At 39.4% G+C, this 22477-nt stretch overlaps 1 protein-coding gene across 1 annotated transcript; it reads right to left on the bottom strand.

Annotated features, from left to right (window-relative positions):
- Nucleotides 1-1493: 1493 nt before the first annotated feature.
- LOC124115352 (U-scoloptoxin(11)-Ssd2a-like) lies at nt 1494-11900 on the bottom strand. The gene is made up of 4 exons (XM_046476301.2): nt 11436-11900; nt 9604-9781; nt 9195-9415; nt 1494-4007 (listed from the first exon to the last, which is right to left on the bottom strand). The coding sequence occupies exons 1-4, from the start codon at nt 11520-11522 to the stop codon at nt 3801-3803; spliced, it is 693 nt and encodes a 230-aa protein (XP_046332257.1). The 5' UTR covers nt 11523-11900; the 3' UTR covers nt 1494-3800.
- Nucleotides 11901-22477: the final 10577 nt, after the last annotated feature.

Genomic DNA, 22477 nt, shown 5'->3' with positions numbered 1-22477 from the left:
TTTGATCACAGGATATTAAACTGTTTACTTTATTTCTCCAGGAATTGTAAAAAGTATAAAAAATAAAACCCATGCCAGGTACCCCGTTGGTTCAACCTTATACGATTATCCTAATAACTCAATACCAATAGGGCTTTCTTCGCATCTTTTATTGTGTAATTCTGAGACGAGATGAAGAGAAATAATAACATTATAATGAACAAATATATGTCCAATATTGAATATAATTTTGTTTGTTTTGAAATATTCTTTTGGGTATTTCATTACGTAAATTGGTGAAAGCAGTCATTTTACGTTGTGTCGAAAAAGCGTCAAATTCCGTTTTAAACATCGAGATCTTTCATACCATGAACGGAAATTAGGGGAGATATATATTAATCAAAATATCAGTGTCGTCTTTCTCCGACGTTATCAAAGACATAAAACCAGCCATGACGTCAAAAGGAATGGTGTTATTTTTGGGGTATTTCATTACATTTGATGATAAGGCTAGTGCTCCATTAATAATGGTGCAACATTAGTCAAATTACACTTACACAATCAGGAGAATGTTGGAATCTAAGGACTAAGTTATAGGTTAGATAGGGCCATCCATTTTTCTATTACCTCTTTTTTATGAAGTACGATTTCATCATTTCTTATGGGTTTTTTTTTAATAACTAAACGTATACAGTTTCAATATGGATATTTGTTTTGGAATAGTTTGGTTCCTCGTGAACAAAACACCACGAAAAAAATTGTCCTTACCCACAGCTAATTCTCACCAAGTGACCTGAGTTACAATAAACTAGTGCTAAGCATAGCGGAGTTATGCCCCCTTTTCTTTGTACGGGTGTAACCTCTCTGTCGCCTTTTGACGTCATAGAGAAAAATCAGGGTTTTTTTGTCATTTACGGCATGCTATTTTTGGAATTGAATGTATGTCGTTATACATACGCATATAACCCCATTTGATATATAGTTATGTCGTTCAGATATTAGGCAGTATTTTGTTCGCTCACAGTTTCCATAAAGAAACTAAATATAAAAAATCGTCGCACAGTACTTTTATCGGTGTACGATAAAAAGCGGAGAAATTTACTGTTTTTCAACGCAGAATACATTCTCGGACAACACTTAAAAGTGTCTTTTTTCAAAACCGGTTTAATATTTGCAGTTAAATTTACACCATCAAATAGGAAATTTAATATTCTCCACCTCTGCGGAATTTTATAGCCAGAGGAAATCCAGTGCCGCGTGAGCGCAATTCTTGCACAACCTTCGATTTTCCGATCTAAGTAAAATGTGCGTCAGAAAAAAACCTCGGCATCCAGAGGGTTTACCGGAAAACATATAATAGATGTGCACAAATATACCCGGATATATAAATACCCACGGGCAGATATAACCTTGTCCCGTATATATACCCAAGTAGACATATACCAATGTACATATATATCATCCACCAATATTCCCGTCTACAGATATATATATAAAATACAAAAGTCCAAAGATGAGCTGTATAATTTACTCAACCGGTTTCACGGATGTGATTTTCAAGAGTACAGTTATGCTGTTACGTTGTTTTGACGTCACAGTGCACTCTAACATAGTATGACGTCATAGTGCAATCTAACTTTGTGACGTCACAATAAGACAGGCGTAGGGCGATAGGGTAAATAAGTATTGTAGTGGCAGTAAAATGTACAGTAATTGTATAAAATAATTCAATTATTTCAGGCCATTTAATTTTGGTTTGAAAGTATTAATACAATAACTTTCTTTTATCTTTCTCAGTGCATCATTGTCACATTTGTAAAACGGGCATATCACAAGCAAAACAAAAAAATTATTCCAGGCACATTGATCAATGTGTTGACTGAGTGGGATACACCGGCAAGAGGGGTCCCGTATTTGTTGTCGGTGGACCCTCACTCTCGCTCTTAGGGTGTCCCCTGTCTGTCCAATGTATTTGGCTTAGCATCCAGCACCTTGTATGACATAAACCAAGTTTTTCGAAGCACAGTTCATATTTTCACGGACATAGAAAGTTTTAAAAGAATGTAAAAGAACAACATTGTAAAACATGAGGGCAAGTGCCACAATTAGGTCTGATACACTTTTTGTACTGTTTTACATTCTTGTTTTCCTTTTTAGAAAGAAGCCCTAGTAAGAATCGGTTTCATAATTTGGCTCTGTCTTTTACTTTAAAAGCTTACTTTGTGACATTTTTTGTTTGTTTTAGTCCTTTACATTTATGTAAAGAATACAGTGTCTCCCGAACACTTCCAAATATTTCCGGGTTTGGGGGATTAAAGGTTGTAAACAAAAGGGAGAACACTCTCGTTAGTTTTATCTTTAGGTTTTAAAAGATCACAACGGTTTTGTGATTTAGCCTTGTTTATTGCGTCTTTTACAATTTTTCTAGGGTAGTTTCTTTCTAATAGTGACTCCCTCGGTTCATCGAGTCTATATTGTGCACGATCTGAATTAGATACTATAGCGCAGATTCTACGTGCTAACGAGTAAGGGACACTGTTTTTAGTATGACGGGGGTGACAGAAATTGTAATTGAGGTATTGTTTGTAATCGATTGGTTTGCAATATGCATCTGTTTTAATATTATTGTTTGAAATTATAACCATAACATCTAGAAACGATTGATTGTTATCATCATTTGTTCTCATCTCTAAAGATAAAGATAAAACTTGGATGGAGTGTCTGTTAAAAATATCAAACACTGTAGATCGTCTCCATTCCGGTTCATCTAAAAATCTGTTCCATTTATCTAGGAATCCCTGTCCAATTTGAATGCCTAATTTTTTATCAATTTTTAGTACAGTTTTTCCTCCAAATAACCAAGTACAAGAGTTGCATAAGAAGGGCCATTTTTGTACCAATTGCTGTGCCTTTAACTTGTTTGTAATGAGAACCATCAAATTAAAATTATTATTGTTGAGAATTAACTTAGTACTATGGATAAGGAATTCAGAGGTAATTTCTTCTCGGATCCCCGAACAGTGCTTATTTATCTAGTATTCAATAGCTTCTATGCCGAGATCATGGGGAATGTTTGAATATAAACTAACTACATCAAAACTGACTAACTTTGTACCATTTTCGACTGAGGCGGGAAGTTGGTTCAGAAAATCAGTGGTATCTTTTATGTAGCTCTTGACATGTTTAGTTATGGGTTTTAACACTTTATCCATAAGGTCACTGATTCTGTGTGTGGGACATTTGGGTCCCGCAATTATTATCCGTAATTTTAAATAATTTACGGGGGATATTTTGACATAAGCAGAATTCAATGCTCGTCATTATTCTTGGATCTGTAAGCTCTTATGAACTTTAGGGGGCCTTAAAAATAACTTTCTTACGATTCAAAATTAAATAAATAATCCTCTTCGTTTTTAGTCAGGCATTGAGAATGTGAATATACTAATCTTTTAAGATTAAGTAATACTGATTTCTCCGAACTGTCTGAAAGATTTCTGTAACGAGATTCATCTTTTAAAATATCTAATGAGAGTTCTTGGTAATAATTACTGTCCATCATACATTCGAGTACATATACGCAGAAACACATGACTGATTCTGAGAGAATATTATATCAATGAGAAGTACAAAAGATAAACACAGTGCAGTGTGCGGTGCAGATATAAAGATATACAGGACAGCAAATATATAACAGATACGCCTAGTTCAGTGTAATTTGAAGCTCTCCTCTGCGCTGTATCATCGAGCATCCCCCATACTAATGTGCAGTAGCAAGACGACAGTGTGAGGGTGGTCGGGGACAGAGAGCGCCCATACACGGGTTAGATCTTGTTGTGAGACTGTTTTATCGGTTGACACTTCACCTCCTTTTGTGCCTCTGTCTCCTTGCTTTCATCCCTAATCTTCGCGGGACATAAATGTCCCGGTGGACATGCACATTTGAATTTCACCTCTTTTACTATGTCCGTCTTTTTGTTTAGATCCATAAATATCGTTGCGCACACACCACCGTTCTCCTTGCACTCAGGCTGAAATGTCAAAATATCAAATGATGTGGTATTTGGTGTAGTGAAGGATAAATTACTATATAATACTAAAGATTCACAGTGATTTTCCTGAACATTCACATTTCTGTCACATTTCCCACAATTTGAAAATATATCTTAATCAAGCATTTGCACTCCATTCTGGCAATAATGTCTCCGTCAATATGTCACAGTGGTATCAATATTTACATGAATAGAATTTCGGATGCCATGGGCCAGTGGGGCTTTACGACAGACATTGTTACACCAGATATCACTTCTGAGTGTAATCGTTTGTGGGATAAATGATGAACGATACCACTTAATTTCTGGAGTGCGAAAAAAAAAGGTTAAGCTTTACAAATGGTAAAAATAAAAAACTAATCTGAGTAAACTGCTTAAAGCACATGTTTCATTACATTCAATTATAGCCACCAGAGGCTTCTCCACTTCACAGATATAACATTCACACAATACATTTCTCACAAATGAACATTCGAACTCTCCTCACTCTCGCAGATCAACATGCATAGTTTTCTTTTCACAAAACATTCGATGAACTATCATCGACAAACTATCATACACCTATTACTCTCACAGATCAACATTTAGACAATTGTACACACCCAGAGAACAACATTCACGCACTTTTTGCTCTCAGAACAACATTCCCACACTTTCTACTCTGGCAGAACATTCACAAAATTGTACACACACAGAACAACATTCCCACACTTTCTACTTTCACGGAACATTCACAAAATTGTACAGACACAGAACAACATTCCCACACTTTCTACTCTCACAGAACATTCACAAAATTGTACAGACACAGAACAACATTCCCACACTTTCTACTCTCACGGAACATTCACAAAATTGTACAGACACAGAACAACATTCCCACACTTTCTACTCTCACAGAACATTCACAAAATTGTACACACACAGAACAACATTCCCACACTTTCTACTCTCACAGAACATTCACAAAATTGTACACACACAGAACAACATTCCCACACTTTCTACTCTCACGGAACATTCACAAAATTGTACAGACACAGAACAACATTCCCACACTTTCTACTCTCACAGAACATTCACAAAATTGTACAGACACAGAACAACATTCCCACACTTTCTACTCTCACAGAACATTCACAAAATTGTACAGACACATAACAACATTCCGAAGCCTTCTGCTCTCAAAGAACACCATTCACACAATTGTACAGACACACACAGAGAACAACATTAACGCACCTTTCACTCTCACAGAACAAGATCCACACGCTTTCTACTCTCTCGGAACAACATTCACACATTTTTACACTAAACTAATATCATCCACACACTTGGCATTATCACAAAATAACATTCACTCTCTCCTTTCATATCATAGTCCATTATTCACTCCTTTTCATATCTCTTTGTTTGAAAGGTCCCACAGACTCAGCAATATACTGTGCGATTCTATAAGCGACCATAGTGAGAGCAAAATACTGGGATATTCTACAAGGTCCCACAGCCTCAGCTACATACTATGATATTCTACAATGTCCTATAGGATCAGCAGTAATTTCAAAATTTAGGATTTTACAAGGCCCCAGCGACTAGGTAATTTACTGTGAGATGTTTCAAGGTCCATTAGACTCAACAATATACTGTGATACGCTGCAAGGTACATCAGACTCAGCAATATACTGTGAGATACTGCAAGGTCCCTTAGACTCAGCAATATACTGTGAGATACTGCAAGGTCTATTAGACTCAGAAATATACTGTGAGATGATGCAAGGTCCATTAGACTCAGCAATATACTGTGAAATACTGCAAGGTCTATTAGACTCAGCAATATACTGTGAGATACTGCAAGGTCTATTAGACTCAGAAATATACTGTGAGATACTGCAAGGTCTATTAGACTAAGCAATATACTGTGAGATACTGCAAGGTCTATTAGACTCAGCAATATACTGTGAGATACTGCAAGGTCTATTAGACTCAGCAATATACTGTGAGATACTGCAAGGTCTATTAGACTCAGCAATATACTGTCAGATACTGCAAGGTCTATTAGACTCAGCAATATACTGTGATATACTGCAAGGTCTGTTAGACTTAGCAATATTCTGTGAGATACTGCAAGGTCTATTAGACTCAGCAATATACTGTGAGATGATACAAGGGCCATTAGACTCAGCAATATACTGTGAGATGATGCAACGTCTGAAAGACTCGTATTGGGACAAAGATAATTTCTAGCATTTTGCAACAAGGTTTCACTTCGAACAAATTGCAACAGAATTTATTTCCCCACAATGCATTTCTACAAGGTCCCATACTAAAAGTCCCAAGTTTTAGTTTGGGAACTATGTCTAATTTGCATAATCAAATATGACCACCAATTATCAATATATCTTCCATGTTTCAGATGAGGTTCAATCTTTTGATGAAAAAATGCATGTGTTGTGTTTCGAAATAGCCATATTGTGTTTCTAAAATTTATTCACAATTACTGAACGTTTTCGACTTTTGATAAATATACAAAAAATCAAGATGGCCGCCAATTTCAAGATTGCCGACAAGTTTCCTTAATATAGGTTTGACTCCGGAATCTGTTAACTCTAAAACAGTATGATAGGACTTATATGCATAATTATTACTTGGCACACTAACTCACTGAAGTATAGTTTACACTTTACACAACTCCGTCACCATTGCCTCCTTGTGGCCAAAATTCGATGATGGCCGCTAAACTAATGCTGGATAGACATGGAATATCAATGCACTGTTGGTCTCTGCTGTCATATTTCAGTAATTTGAACTTCTACATCAAGGTAAACAGACCGAAGGATGCATGTAGAATACTCAATCATTTGCATAAATCCAATTTCACCACCAAACATCAATATTTATCTCGTAAATGACATGTTTAAGCGAGTTTAAATATCAATATTGATTATTATTGCCTGTATCTACTTATTACCATGACAATAAACACTGTAACAAGTTTTGTTTTCATTCATGTTGGAAACAAGTATGTTCTCTCAGAATTTACGAAAAACCAGTTGTTTCACAAGTAGTTGGTTAGTAATTTCCTTGTAGTTCATTTGTGGAAGTCCAATATAACTACCAAATACCAATATTTGAAGATAAATCCGAAAATGTGTGATCCACTGCCCATTCAGTTACATGACTGTGTGATTTATGAACATTATTACTTGAAGAATAGTAGCAAAGTTGTCACAGTGAATGCTGTAGCTTGATGTTGCAGGACCATTATACCTCGAAAGTCTCCACTGGTTTGTCATCATCAGCTTGTATCGTGGCATTCGCCGCACACAACACTAATATAAGACCATGTTTCCGGCAAGTGCTTCTTCTTCTTTTACAGTCTCATTTGTAATTACAACAGATGATATCCGGGAGTGCTGAAGGTGCTGCAGACTGATTTGTCTGTATTGGTAAGGAACGTCCATCTATCATGTGCCATCCTCAACCCAATGGATTCATACTGAACCCTTTCCACTGAATTTTCTGGTTGTAGGCACGGGGGCTGTGGCATCTTGTGGCTACAGAGGTTGGTGGCAGGTTCTTCGTCACTTCTAACAAGATCACTTGTACCTTAAGCTATCCGGTCCTTCCGCCTTACATCCGCCATATAAATACCCAAGTGATTGTTCGCCTGTTTTGCATGTACAGAATTGCACCCAGGTCTATCCAGTTTGTCTCCCAGATTGGCAATGAAGTGTTGTTTGTTGTTTGCATTGTTCCAGAATGCTTCCTTCTTCGATCGAATGACCATTCCCCCGTTAAATCAACTGTCACACCAGTATAGTACAAGATCTATCTACAAGCACTGTTCATGTATGAACTCTGTAGTCACCCACCATCATTGTTTATATCCTCCTCCCTTGCACTGCAGGTCAGTAAGGCAACACTTACTGATGCTAGCTGGAACACCATCCAAGTGAAAGAACGAGAACCTTGAAATGTCCAGAACATTATTGATGGTAGTGCTCTACTTCACCCTGACCAAGAGGTTCTACGTTTTATCACGTATGTTAACTATAGACCATCGATATGTTGTACATAAATATGCTGCTGGTAACATTGTCTTTAGTGGCTCCAATGATGATCCATCAACGAAAGATGCTACACAGAGGTCTGTTCTGGGGAGAAAGATGAGTTCACGGGGGAAATTGATATTTAATCGTAGAAGGAAGAACTCTTGAACAAAGCAAAAAACAAACAGCGCTTTGTTGCCGGTCTGGGTGACAAACTGGAGAGAGCTTGGTTCAGCACAGTCCATGCAAAATAAGACGCTGTCACACTGTCCTGGTGGGAGATGACACAGATTTGCTCATCCTCCTTCTTCACCATGTTAAAATGGAAGCACTTGACTTGTTCCTGGCACCAGAACCCAAGCCAGCTTCAAGCAGGAACACGTTTTGGTAAATGAAGCAATCAACGCTACTGCTGGGCAGTGATGTATGTAAGCATATGCTCTTTTTACATACAATTCTTGGCTGTGAAACCACTCCTCGACTGTTTGTCTTGGGAAAGGGTCTAGCATTGAAGAATAATGCCTTGTTCTGTGATCAGGCTAAAATGTTCAGCAAAACAGAAGAAACTGGGGATGAAAAAGTCATCACCGAAGCGGGTAAACATGCTCTAGTGTCTTTATATGGCTGATGTAAGAAGGAAGGACTGAAAAGCATATGATACAAGCGATTTTGGGGGAAGATGATGAAGAACATATTACTTAGTAGAGACACAAACTCTACCATCATCCTCTGCAGCCGCAAGATACCACAGACCCCGTGTCTATTACCAGATAATAATAATAATCTTGGGACCTTATAGAAATGCATTGTGGTGAATACATTCTGTTGCAATGTGTTCCAAGTTAAGTGAAAAAATGGCCTAGATTGCCTGGACTATAGTCCACATTAAACACACCAGCTTCTACAAACAAAAGGATCAACAAAAGTCATGTCCCTGTCATGGATTTTCCGGCCGCTTCACCGTCTCAAATGTGACAATTTAGAGCCAACACCAGTGAGAAATCAGATACAGGTCAACCATACACAAATCATTTTATTCTGCTATTATGTTATCCCTTTTTTAGTCTGGTATTAGGGTTATCGTTTTCGGTTTTGGGTATTCTCTGCTTGGACTGACCTTATCACACTTGTACGAGTACTTCCACACGTTGCCGTCTCTTTTCCATCCTGTCATGTGATATAGGTCATGTCTACAGCGGCACCTCATTGGGAGCATGTATGGTTTCCAAGACGTCACCTCTGTCTCCACTACAGTAGACAGTTCTCCACTCTCACACTCACGCAGTTTATCTTCAGATATCAGCGATTGGCAGAACCGGTACTGGACCTTCCAGTGACCTAAATACCCAAAATTTATTTTAAACTCACATTCAAGTAAACATACATATATGTGTTGAAACGTGTTGGACGGGATATTTAGGGGACCTAAACACCTACTGTGTTTTAAATAGTATAGAGATAAACTCGCTTATTCTATTCGGCCTTCCGCATCATGTGAAAAGGTAATGTGAGTGTTGTCGTGTCACCTCTCTCGTAATGCTGCCAGGTAAGTGCTCTGTCGTCGTTGTCACTCCACGCCGACCCACAGTTGCCGTCGCTACAGGTGCAATAGGGGCCCTCGTTAGCAACATAACCATCTGGGTACTTCATCAGCGTAGTACAAACATGCCGTCGTCCCCCACAGATATCACTGCCTTTTGGTGACTGAAAATAAAGTCCACGGTCAGCGAAATGGAAACAAGCTTTGCACTGTTTACTAATGGTTCCTTTTCACCCAGCTCAAGATCGTTCCACCTTAAAGTCAGTCGTGTGTAACGAAGCGGTTATTTGACATGTCTATGACAAATTTAACTGTAGTACATATCAGAAGTATAAACATATGTTTAAGAAAGATGACATTACCGCATAATCCCCCTCTCCCCAGCAAGATATTCTACCTTGTAAGTCTTCTATACTCCATATGTCCATACCTGTGGATAGCTAGCTCAAGTTCAACACTTCAAGAACAGAATATAATCTCCCAGCCTTCATCCCCCTGAGGTTCAATTTTTAAGTTGAGAACCCCCTTTCTAACACAGACAACCTCATGCAGGGAGTTATGTGATAAAGTAACCACAGTAATCACATGTCGTTATTGGCGAGTGAAATTATGTTGATGAATATCGCCGTTATAACAACGCCTCATATCCGACTTCGGCGGACCAAACAACATCTTCACACCCAAACTTCAAAGCCCCAAAATAGACACAACAGTCTCCTCAAAAATACATTAAGCAACTGATCTAAACACCGCCAAAACCACCACACTAGAATAGATACGTGAAAAATGCCACTTTTACACAGACGGGTCCTCTAAAGCTGGCTCAAAACACACAGGATTCGGCATCCACATTTCCCAACCCACAAAATAAACTAAATCTTGTAGACCCAAAAACAAGCAATCAATCTTCACGGCCGAGCTAATGGGGATGGCTACAGCCTTACACAACCCCAAAATTAAAAAACAAAACAAAACCACAACTAATTTTAACTGTCTCGTTAAGTGGACTACCTTCTATTAAAAGCAAAACCACAAAAAACTCGCCCTAATACACCAAATACTGAAAAGTTCCAACCAGCTCAATAAACTAGGCAAAATATAGAATTGTATCCCTGCCCACGGTGGAGTGTTCGGAAATGAACACGCTGACAAAGCAGCCAAAGCAGCCCTTAAACAACCAGGAGTAAGCCTTAACTTATCAATGTCCAAAAACGATATATAGAGCATCACGAAGGGATTTTATCTCCAAAAGTGGCAAAATAACTATCAGAACTCAAACTGCAAGCTAAAACATATGCCCCAAAAGCCACTCAAAAAGGTAAAGACTCATCATAAATCCAAACATCCAACGTAATAATTAAACTACCAACAGGCCACAGTAAGTAAGTAAGTAAGTAAGTAAGACTTCGGCGGGTGGATTTTTGGAACAAGGAAACGTTGGTGCGATATTTAAAAAACACGATGCTAAAAGTAGACAAAAGAGGCACGATTTGTGGATAAAATTAAAAGTAAACGTTTGGTGGTATAGGTTCACGAACAACTGTGGGATAATCCAATGTCTTTCATCACAAAATTGAGACAATTAAAGTCGCCTTTCATAGTCATGATATTTCACATTCGCCATTATAGAATAGTGATAGAATCATATCAACAGATTTTCGACATCGTCGTGTTCTTTGACATCAAAACAACTGGGACGAAAATCAAATTGGTTTGTGCATTGTCCATGTTGCGACACTGCATTTGCAAGCATGTTAGAACAATGTCTGCACAGTGTCCAACAACCTGCAATGATCTTATGATGAATACATTACTCACCTCCTCCTCTTCATCACATCTTACTGTTGTAAGTAGCAGCATGGCGGCCAAATGCAGAAGCCACAACATGTCCGTTTTCGTTTCCATCTTGCCACAAGCACCCAGTTGATCCGGTCAATTTATGCAAAATGTGAATCTCAAAGCTGCGACGAGAACTGAGTGTGAAATTATTGCAGAGCTGAGGAAAATCAATACATGTGCGAAGGACCTTCTGTGAGAATGACTTCAGTGAACATTCCTCGCCGATGCGTTCCTGTGGAGAACATCGATATCCACCATTCCTTCTGCTCGCAACTCAACGTGTTAGCATGCAAGCAGGGGACACATTTATTTCTGACAGCCCAAGTAACATCAAACCAAACACAAGAATAGAAGCGACCAGTCAGAAGACATTATCTCTGACAAATGCACTGCGGGTGTTATGATCCTTGAAATATCGGCACGTCCCTTTGTTCTCATTAAATATTAAAATGTTAGAGAGATTGTAGCACCAGTTACATGCGCAGTGCCAGACGAGAGAGCCAGTGTGAGAGGACCAGTCGAATACATCAACAAACATCGATCCCCTTACACATATGCCATGGTTTTGGTTGTGAACTGCTGTCAAATAATCATCACTAGATCCATGCGATGATTGGCAGTTATAATATGCTTCTTATCTTTTTTTACACAAACTGCCCTGAACCCCTGAAGATGTGTAACTGTATCTATGGTCACCACGTTATGTTACAAAAGCCCCGCGGATCAAGGGAAGTTTTTCCTTAAGTTTGTCATGTGGAATAGTGGTGTACGAAGTTGGATATTGGTAATATATAGTTTCAATTTGGGAATCGACCCGTTACAATTTACGCGAAAGGAGATTATAGTTTTAGAAGGAATATATGGGCGTGAAAAGAGATTATACTGTCAGAACGAAGTGATGAATGGAGATTATACCGTTAGAATGAAGCGATGTACGTGAAAGGAGATTCTTCTGTTGGAACGAAGAGGTGAATAGAGATTGAACTGTTGGTATGGAGATGTGTTCGTGAAAGAGATTATACTGTAAGAGCGGTGTGATGTACGCGAAAGGAGATTCTTCTGTTAGAATGAAGAGATTCATGTGAAAGGATAATTTACTGTCAGAACGAAGAGATGCACGTGAAAAGAGATTTTACTCAGTCTGTTAGAATGAAGAGATGCATGTGAAAGGAGAATATACTGTCAGGACGAAGAGATGCACGTGAAAAGAGATTTTGCTCAGTCTGTTAGAATGAAGAGATGCATGTGAAAGGAGAATATACTGTCAGAACGAAGAGATGCACGTGAAAAGAGATTTTACTCAGTCTGTTAGAATGAAGAGATGCATGTGAAAGGAGAATATACTGTCAGAACGAAGAGATGCACGTGAAAAGATATTTTACTCAGTCTGTTAGAATGAAGAGATGCATGTGAAAGGGGATTATACTGTCAGGACGAAGAGACGCACGTAAAAAGAGATTTTGCTCAGTCTGTTAGAATGAAGAGATGTACGTGAAAGAATGTTATACTGTAAGAACGAAGAGGAGAACGTGGAAGGATATCATACTGTTAGAATGAAGAGGTGTACGTGAATGGATGTTATACTGTAAGAATGAAAGGAATAATGTTGTTTTCTGTATTTCGCTCTGCGTGACAGTGTGTATAACACAGGCATTCAGTGCCTTGGCATATCTGTTATATGTGAGTGTACAGTCAGATACATTCATATGATAATCCTCCTGTACAAACATCGGTGCGTTTGACATAAATATGAGGACTTTGGCACACGACCAAGGTACGCGCTCTTAACATAGATATGAACACATTCAGGAGTATTAATTGATTTAATCATGTTATTTTCATACACACATAGATGTAGACGTGAGACGTATTTTTTTTCTTTCGTTGTTTAACGCAATATTCTAGCTATATGACGGCTGTCTAAATAACCGAGTCTGGACCAGATAATCCAGTGATTGAGATCATGAGCATCGATCTACGTAATTGAGATACAATGACATCCATCAACCAAGTCACCGAGTGTGACCACCCGACCCCATGTAGACATTGTTTTTATTCAAATATACCTGTAGAAGAACTTGACAAGCTTGTTTGATTTGTGCATTGACATTGACGTTGATATGAACTTGACAAGGATATGCTACAATTTATACACGATGTCTATGTTTAACGCATATACGACAATTGGGTTTGAACACACATACATATATTGATGCACTTAGTATGTAGCTGACAGGAGTATGAAGTTTGTGTTTTCATGCACAACGATAGGAGTGAGTATGGTATTACGCCGCTTTTAGCAATACTCCAGCAATATCACGGCGGGGGACACCAGAAATGGGCTTCACACATTGTACCCATGTCGGGAATCGAACCCGGGTCTTCGGCGTGACGAGCGAACGCTTTAACCACTAGGCTACCCGACCGCCCCCACAACGATAGGACGCACTTGAACTGTTGAACTACAAGGAACTGTTTTGCTCTTAATGCCTGCCAACAGGTTGAATAAATCCATAACGAATGAGTTATTGTCATAAACTAGATTTACACTTACATCATTCAATAAAAAAAGTTAAATGTAGGTAAATATAATTCAAACGAAGAGTGAAAATGCTAAAGAATACAGTGGCGCCCGAACACACCATTATTGATTCCTATCTTGCATCGGCTCAGTATTCTCCACTTAAGGACCCGCCTGTAACAGCTTCGACCTCGTGCTATTTAAGAAAATCAATAAACTGCAGTAGTTTCACTTTTCGAGACAGCTCTTGACATAAAGGCGATGCGAATGCCTCGAACAGTAACAGTGACTTCAGTGATATGTTTAATCAAATATCAAAATATTTATATCAAATGCATTCTTGGCCGTGTACGTTATATTTGTGCTGCAAGGAATGCAATGATGAAATATTATCTTATTATCTCACATAAGAATGGAGCAAGAAAAGACGCACTCAAGCTCACACAGAAAGTATATGATCAGCTCCATGAACTGTTGAACGTTTAAGAACTAACTGTATAACAACAAAATAATGGTTTTACAGAGAAACAAGGTCGATTTGGTCAGTATTTCAGTTATATCACCGTGTCTGCTTAATGTGGGAGGAATGCCTAAAGGGTGGTATCAGACGTTTACATTTGAAACTCACGGGCGAGGGCGTGGTACTAACAAACCAATAGTCATGATCAGGGCTAATCTGGGATTCGAACCCATGATGGTAGGACTCTGCACAAGTAACTGCGGTGTCTTGGGCGACTGGGCCACTCGCACCTTAGTATGTACGTTATAATGTAAGCTAATACATTATAAATAAGAAGCTTTGAAATATTATTCCTAAGGGGACATCCCATTTGTCCCCATACCTTTAAATCAGAAATGTCACGGTTGAGTTCTGCCAATGTCAAATGCCTGTTAACCACGTGGGGAAATGTATTAGGCCTGATCATACCCCATTTGTCAGACATGAGACTATGAGACTAAAACATGCTCTTATTTTATATGAAATTCTTTACTTCTGAGTTTCCACACTATCAACAGGATACACTAAATCATAAAACACATTTTTTTCAGATTGATTCTGCTTTTCATTTTCTTTGTTATTAGTGTACACACATTTCTTAACAGAACTAATTCTTCACACTTTTATAAATCAGTACAAATAAATTTATTCACTCAATTTGTGATGAAAGCTTGCGTCTAACTTTTGTTAGACTCACCCAATCTTGTTCTTGCTGTACAGGTAATGTTGAAAGTGTACCTGGGGCGTACCTCTCTTCGATGTAACAAAGTCAACTTTTTGCAAACCAGCCATGTTTTTGACAAAATCAAATATTCTGACAATATATGCACAATTAGTCATATATAAAAAAATTGAAAAAACTCTGTATTCTCGTAAGAACCTGAGTTGAGAACTTTTAACATCAGTGAACATATCATTATGCATTGTTGACACTTAAATATAATTTTGTTTCACTATTTCACACTTTTTCGTTTTGTTGTTTTCCTGCTTTATGTTTTTGTTTTTCACGACAGCCTACGGGACGCAATCCTCGAATAAGCACCGTTCTTGTCTGTATTTCGGAAGGTACATTGACCCGCCACTTATCCGAAACAGGAATTGTTTTTGTCGAGATCTCATTCAATATTCTTTCAAATGCGCGTCTCCGCGATGTCTCGTTCTTGCGTCTAAGAATAACGACCGGGGAGTGGTAGGCTTGTGGTTCGATCCCCTGGCTACGTCACACTAAAACACGTTAAAGTATGGTTCTTCTTGTTACCCTGCTTGGCGCTCGTCATTAAGGAATTTAAAACAAGGTATACTGTTACTTATGTCTAAATTCAAACATTTCCCGCTTCGCAATTTATTCTCCCATACATAGCCAAACCCTAGTCGAAACGACAATTACTTTAAGTTGGAAACCCATTTTTGCCATTATTTGCTGCTTGTAAAGAATTGTATAGCACTTTCTGGATATTTTACATTTGACACGTACAATAATCTAATCAAGAATTATATCAAACGTTTTAATGCAAAAATATACAAGGGGTATCTGCCACATTCACCCAATGTGTAATTTGGTGCCGAGATCTTCACTCCAAGGAAGCGTTTTTACACGCTAACACGTGAATGGTTTATATATTTCCTACACTATCCAACCCCAAAACCTCAGACCAAAACACTTCATTGGGCATATTTTTTTGTAATTATCCTCCAAAATAATTCATACGGAATTGGATTTAAATCTATGTAGTTTCCTTAATTCGCCCCACGAACATATTCTAGCATGAGACGCCGCACCTTGAGTATGCTTATCCCAGGGTAATGATTTACTAACTTTTATACCCAAATATTTATAAAATGTCAGGGACTTGAGTCATTTCCCTTGATAATGTTTTTTTCACTTCTGGGGAGAATACTCCCATTCTTAGAAACAACTGCAACCACTTTAGTCTTATCCAAATTAAACGGAAAAAATAAAGGGTTTTTAAGCCCATGGGCTAAAATTAAATTTTTAACTTGAGTGATCTCCATTTCCGGATATTCCTCAACACGTGTTGTGGTAGGCCTATATATGGCTAATTTGCACCAATTTTGCACCTTAAGCGCTGTTAGAGGTTTCCACATATACAAGACGCATTAGACCCCTAACGTAGGTGACATTCTTGTAACTAAGTGTGACAGTTTAAACGCATATGACAGACACGCCGCGTCGGTACTGCATAATAACGTCATTGTGGGTCACGTTCCCGTTCAACAGAGTAAATTGTGCAACTACTTTCTTCTTCGTGGAGCTGTCATTCAAGTAGAAATTCTGTCACATAAACCAACACGTTCTAATCTACTGCATGGTGGACTTGAAATTCCTGCATTGTTTATATTCATTGGCAGAGAAAAGGACATTAACAAATTGCCTAACATTTTACAGGAAATAACTGTTTAAAGTCATGGCGTCCAGAAAATCATTTACGTTAGGTCAAAAATTAGAAGCTGTACAGAGATTTAAAAATGAGTTTGAAGGTAATTTAAGAAGAGCTGCCAGAGAATAAAATATTGATCGAAAAAATCTCAGAAGATGGATGTCGGAGGAACAGGTCATATCAAATAATGACGGCAGAATGAACAAACGTCGCATGGGCAATCCTGGGCGTAAACCGCAAGAACCAGACCTCGAAGAAGCATTGTTGGTGTGGTTTAAAGAACAAAGAGCTGAAAAGCACGTTGTGAATTACATCACTATGAGGGACTGGGCATTAACGCTGATGAAGGAAATGGGAATTAGCGAATCGCTAAAAATTAGTGATTCTTGGCTCCGTAAATTTTGCAAACGCCATAACATTTCATCCGGGAAGATCACCCATCACGGACAGCAGGACAAACGGAACTTAATGATTCAACGAATGGTCAGCTATGATCATCTCCGTGGTGTGCAACAGTTGGCAGCAGAACTCGACAAGACCAAGATATTTAACATGGATGAAACTCCATGTTACATCGACATGGCAGGGCAGACAACGCTCGACTTTGTTGGATCGAAGAACGTTGATGGCCTGACGACTGGACACGACAGAAACAGATTCACCGTTGTTCTGTGTACATGCTTGGATGGACGTATCCTCAAGGTCATGGTCATTCTCAAGAACCTGGTCCACCTCCCAAAATGCAAAGTTCCAAAGAACATTGAGTTGTTTGTGTCCAAAGGAGGTTCAATGAATAAAACGCTGATGCTTTCTTGGATAGAACGCGTGTTCAAATCCCGTGGATCGTATTTTGCAAATCAACCATCGCTACTCTTGATGGACAGTCACAGAAGTCATTACACTGATCCTGTAGTAATGTCACTGAAGTCCCTGAATGTCGCCACTAAACTTATTCCTCCGAAGACGACATCCTATCTCCAGCCTCTTGATGTGTGTCAGGTGGGGTCAACGCTCCATTCAAGGCTGCAATGAGAAAAGCTTGGCAGGATTGGTTGATCAACGGGGACAAAGAATTCACTCAAACCGGGAACAGAAAGAAGCCATCTTATGATGTTCTTCTCCAGATGGTTTCGGAATCGGTGGAATCTATCCCATCTTCTGTCGTCATCAATTCCTTTCAGCTGTGTAGTGTTGCTTAGTTCGGCAATGATGTAACAATGGAAAATCTGATCTCCCGACTACGAGACATCCTCCAATCCTCTGAAGGCTTTGTTCACTCGGATGAGAACAAAGACGACGATCCCTTTGAATACGTGCAGTCCCGGTAAGCATGGATATAAGAATGCCTTCATCATGAGGACCCGTATATGTCATAAACGGGGAACCGTCAGTGTGCTCTTGCGATATATACTCATAAGCTTTCATTGTGAGGAGGGGAGATGGTGTAGTGGTAAAGGCGTTCGCCGAAGACCCGGGTTCGATTCCCCACATGGGTACTATGTGTGAAGCCCATTTCTGGTGTCTTCCGCCTTGGTATTGCTGGAATATTGCTAAAAACGGTGTAGAACCACACTCACTCATGGTGAGGACCTGCATGTGTAATAAATCTGTCCAGTAATGACCAAACGGCTGTATAGAAATGCCCTTTTATACCTGACTATTATATGTGGCAAAGTCAAAGGATCACAACTGCACACTTACTACATACTTGTTACTTCAATATTCCAACAAAAGTAGCAGACTTATTGCCAAATATAGTCTTATCAATATTGGGGTATTGGCATTTGAACAAATCATTGTGTCATCACATACGGTGAGGTGAAATGGGGTTTAACGTCGCGTCCAAGATTATTGCACTTATATAGCGACGTGCATGTACGTGTGTGTGTTTGTGTGGCTGCTTGTACTAGTCCGGACTGATGCCGATTTAAAATGCTAGCTCACTGAGATACCATGCCGCAGTTTAACATGAATACCCCACTCAGACACAGTATACTGACTCCGAGCCGACCAATCCTTGTTTTAGCCACTTAAATATAACATGAGATCTGGTACTTTAAAATAATTGCCCACAGGGGAACCACCGGTCTCAGATCGCATATCAAAAGCTGTAAAGTGCATTAACTTTGTTCAGTACATTTGCAATGGCGTTAAAGTACTGTCGGAAATGCTAGAAAAATGCTTTTCCGTCTTCATTTAATAAATAAGAGGACTATAAAAAGAACATATATCAAAAGAACGCAAATACACCTAATCTAGCCTGTTCTAACTGTCATTGTGATCACCCTTAAAATGTACTTTTACAGGTAAAATGATGGTAAACTCAGACAATATTCGTGTGTTGTCATGCATGTATGACCTTAGGTAATTACCTAACACCGGCCCGTGCATTCTCACAGGTCCAAATGTCACCGAGTTGGGGGTGGTATCAAAATATTGCTGTTATTGTACTTAATTTATGTGCGTTGGTGCAAAGAAGTATTTGTAGTTCTTCAGGTGGTTTCTTGAGGTAGCATTTATCTCCGCTGATGACGTGTATGAATTTGTACTGTTTGAGTACTTTTTCAAGTGTAATATAACATGCATCATGGGACCAATGTTAACAAAAAAACGCAGCGTCATTTTCTTATTGTAGAAGATGCACATCTAGAATTTTCTCCAATTGATTTTTTTGGTGTGGATTAGATGTTTTATGAAGACTACATTAGTATTAATTATAACGGAGTCACGTGCGCATATTTCTATAGTCCGTTTCAGACTGCCATCATTGGACTTCCTGTTTTCGTTCGAATTTGTCTCCTACCGCAACTTGTCGATAGGACTCCTTGTGACTGAAATACTTCAAACAACAGGTAGGTCGATCGGTAGTTACTCGATATTTCAATAACAACAGGCTGTGAAAAATTCTTCTAGCCTTTCCGATAGTACTTTAGTTCATCTCTTGTGAAAATGAAATTTAACAAGAGATGCCCAGATCCATCAACCAGTGGCTATAACGAGTAATGTCCCTTCTATGTCCCTCCTATTGACCAATCAGATGCCACCTCTGATATCACTTGCATTTGTAACAAACAAAATAGCGGCGCCCACTGAAAACGATCTCATCGATGGTCAAGATCTATTTTGTAATAGCACGTGATTTGCTTCGCGAAGAGCATCAAATCACGTGAGCACCTTGTTTAAATACAAGAAAAGATTTGGAAAATATCTTGTGCCACAAAGTTGACGGTACACATGCTTTGTAAATCCTGCAATCGATCGAAATCTGCACGGCAGTTTACAAACCGGATGTTGATTTTGTTACGCGATTTTGATTGGACTATAGACTCGTTAGTCCAGCCAAAATGTAACTCCATAATTCCTGTCTAGTTCGGCAAGGGTGGAAAGTGGACTTTAAAAGGCAGTTACCTCCCTTGCCTCAGGAAGATGGGTAACCATATCAGTACCAGTGTACTGACAAGCATGTTGAGCATATATGTGCTTTGAGTATACTCCTCTGTGGGGATTAATCACAATATAAGTGATCCTTAGTGTTATTATTACATATTATACATGTGCCAACCATGTATTCATTCGAGTCACATCGGCAGTATTTCAGCCATATCGTGACTAAATCAAGTTGTACAGTAATAATACATAATTATACACTATAAAATCTGTCGACAAAGGACAGTAAAAGCACAAGAGTATCACAAGTACAGATATAAAACTAGTATGTAACCATGAAAATGTGACTATAAACAAAAATACATTGTAAAAATGAGCTAAAGATCACCAGCAACCAAAGGTAGGCCACCATACTAGGGACCATGGGCCGGGGACTTACGGTACATCTGCTTCCTGCATGGCACCCTAGCAGGACTTACACCATCCCCCTGGCCTCTGGTGAATATTGGAAAGTTTAAGCTAAACATTTAAAACCTACAATTATTCTACGATTAAAACCATGGAAAATGAATACTACTTTGAATTAAATGGGACTTAGGTACCCTCTCAGGAAATGTATTCATTCGACAGGTGGATGACTGGTCTGTGTCTCTGGTAACTTGTCTCCACTATTGTCGTAGATTAATGTTGATTGCCAAAAAATCAAAAAAATGCAGCATTCTGATCAAATTGTTTTATTTCAAATGGAAATCCTTAAACGAGCTCTTTTTCCATTACGACAAACAGAAAACTTTGTCCCTTTGTGCTATCTAAACATTCCTGTGGCAGAGATGGGACACTATTTGAAAACATTATCGCGTAAGTAAACTGACGTCCAAAAGAAACTTTACCAACTGAAAATATATATTTCAGACAAAGTATACATTTTTTTTAAAACACATAACCTAAATACAACAATTGTGTATGCAGAAAATGTTAATCGTCTGTTACATGTTTGCGAGAAAACACGCGAAAAAGTGAAAAACTCGTGCACCACGGACAACTGCAAATGCACGTGCGGGTAAGGGTATAAAACGATTGCAACGGCAAGTCAGACATCCACAGTGATAAAAAAACACAAAAGAAATGCCAGTCGAACAACGTGAACGAGCCTTGGGTATGGTACAGATGGGAGCCACCCACGCCCATATTGCACGAACCTTAGGTTGCTCCCCTGTTGCCGTTACCAACTTGATGCAACGTTACAGACAGACAGGGCGGACCGCTGACAGGCCAAGAACAGGCAGACCCAGGGTGACCACGCCCCATGATGACCGGTACTTGCGTACCTTGCACCTCCGAAATCGCTTCCTGACAGTGACGTCATCGGCGACAAATGCCTTAGGTCACAGGGTTAGTCGACAGACAGGGGCCAGGAGACTCCGGGCTCATGGAATCAGGGCTTTTAGACCATACAGGGGACAGCTATTGACAGCGCAACATCGTCGTCTGCGATTGAGATGGGCCCGGACTGTACGACGTTGGCAACGACGTGACTTGCAGAGGGTTGTCTTCACTGACGAAAGTCGATTCTGTATGTTTAGGGCTGATGGAAGACAACGTGTTTATCGCCGAAGGGGTGAACGAACGGCGGCGTGTTGCGTGCAGGAGGTCGTACCATATGGTGGAGGGAGTGTCATGGTGTGGGGAGGGATCTGTTGGCAGGAGAGGACACCGCTGGTCATCGTTGACGGAAACTTGACAACTCAGCGTTACATGGATAACATTCTTCGTCCAGTTGTCTTACCATTTCTCCAACAGCAGCCACGTGGTGTCATTTATCAGCATGACAACGCTAGAGCCCATACAGCCAGAATTGTCACTAACTTCCTCGCAGCCAACAACGTCAACGTCCTGCCGTGGCCTGCACGCTAACCCGACATGTCCCCCCATAGAACACCTCTGGGACTTGATGGATCGTCGTGTTCGACAACGATCACACTCTCCAGCCAACCAGCAAGAACTGATCTTGGCCCTCCAAGAAGAATGGCGTCAAATCCCACGTGACCTCATAAGACGATTGACTTTTTCTGTGCGTCAAAGAGTTTTTGCGTGTATTGAGGCATTTGGTGGTCACACACGCTACTAATGACTTGTTATTGAACGTGAGCGATTGTTTATGTACTCTGCCTATTGTACATGATTCTGAAAGCTCGAGTTTTGTACCACACCCAAC

The sequence above is a fragment of the Haliotis rufescens genome, unplaced genomic scaffold, assembly GCF_023055435.1.
Source record: "Haliotis rufescens isolate VD_foot unplaced genomic scaffold, xgHalRufe1.0.p SCAF_1, whole genome shotgun sequence".
Classification (NCBI taxonomy): domain Eukaryota; kingdom Metazoa; phylum Mollusca; class Gastropoda; order Lepetellida; family Haliotidae; genus Haliotis; species Haliotis rufescens.
The sequence above is the reverse complement of the archived record's forward strand: the minus strand, read 5'-3'. Positions and strand labels throughout refer to the sequence as shown.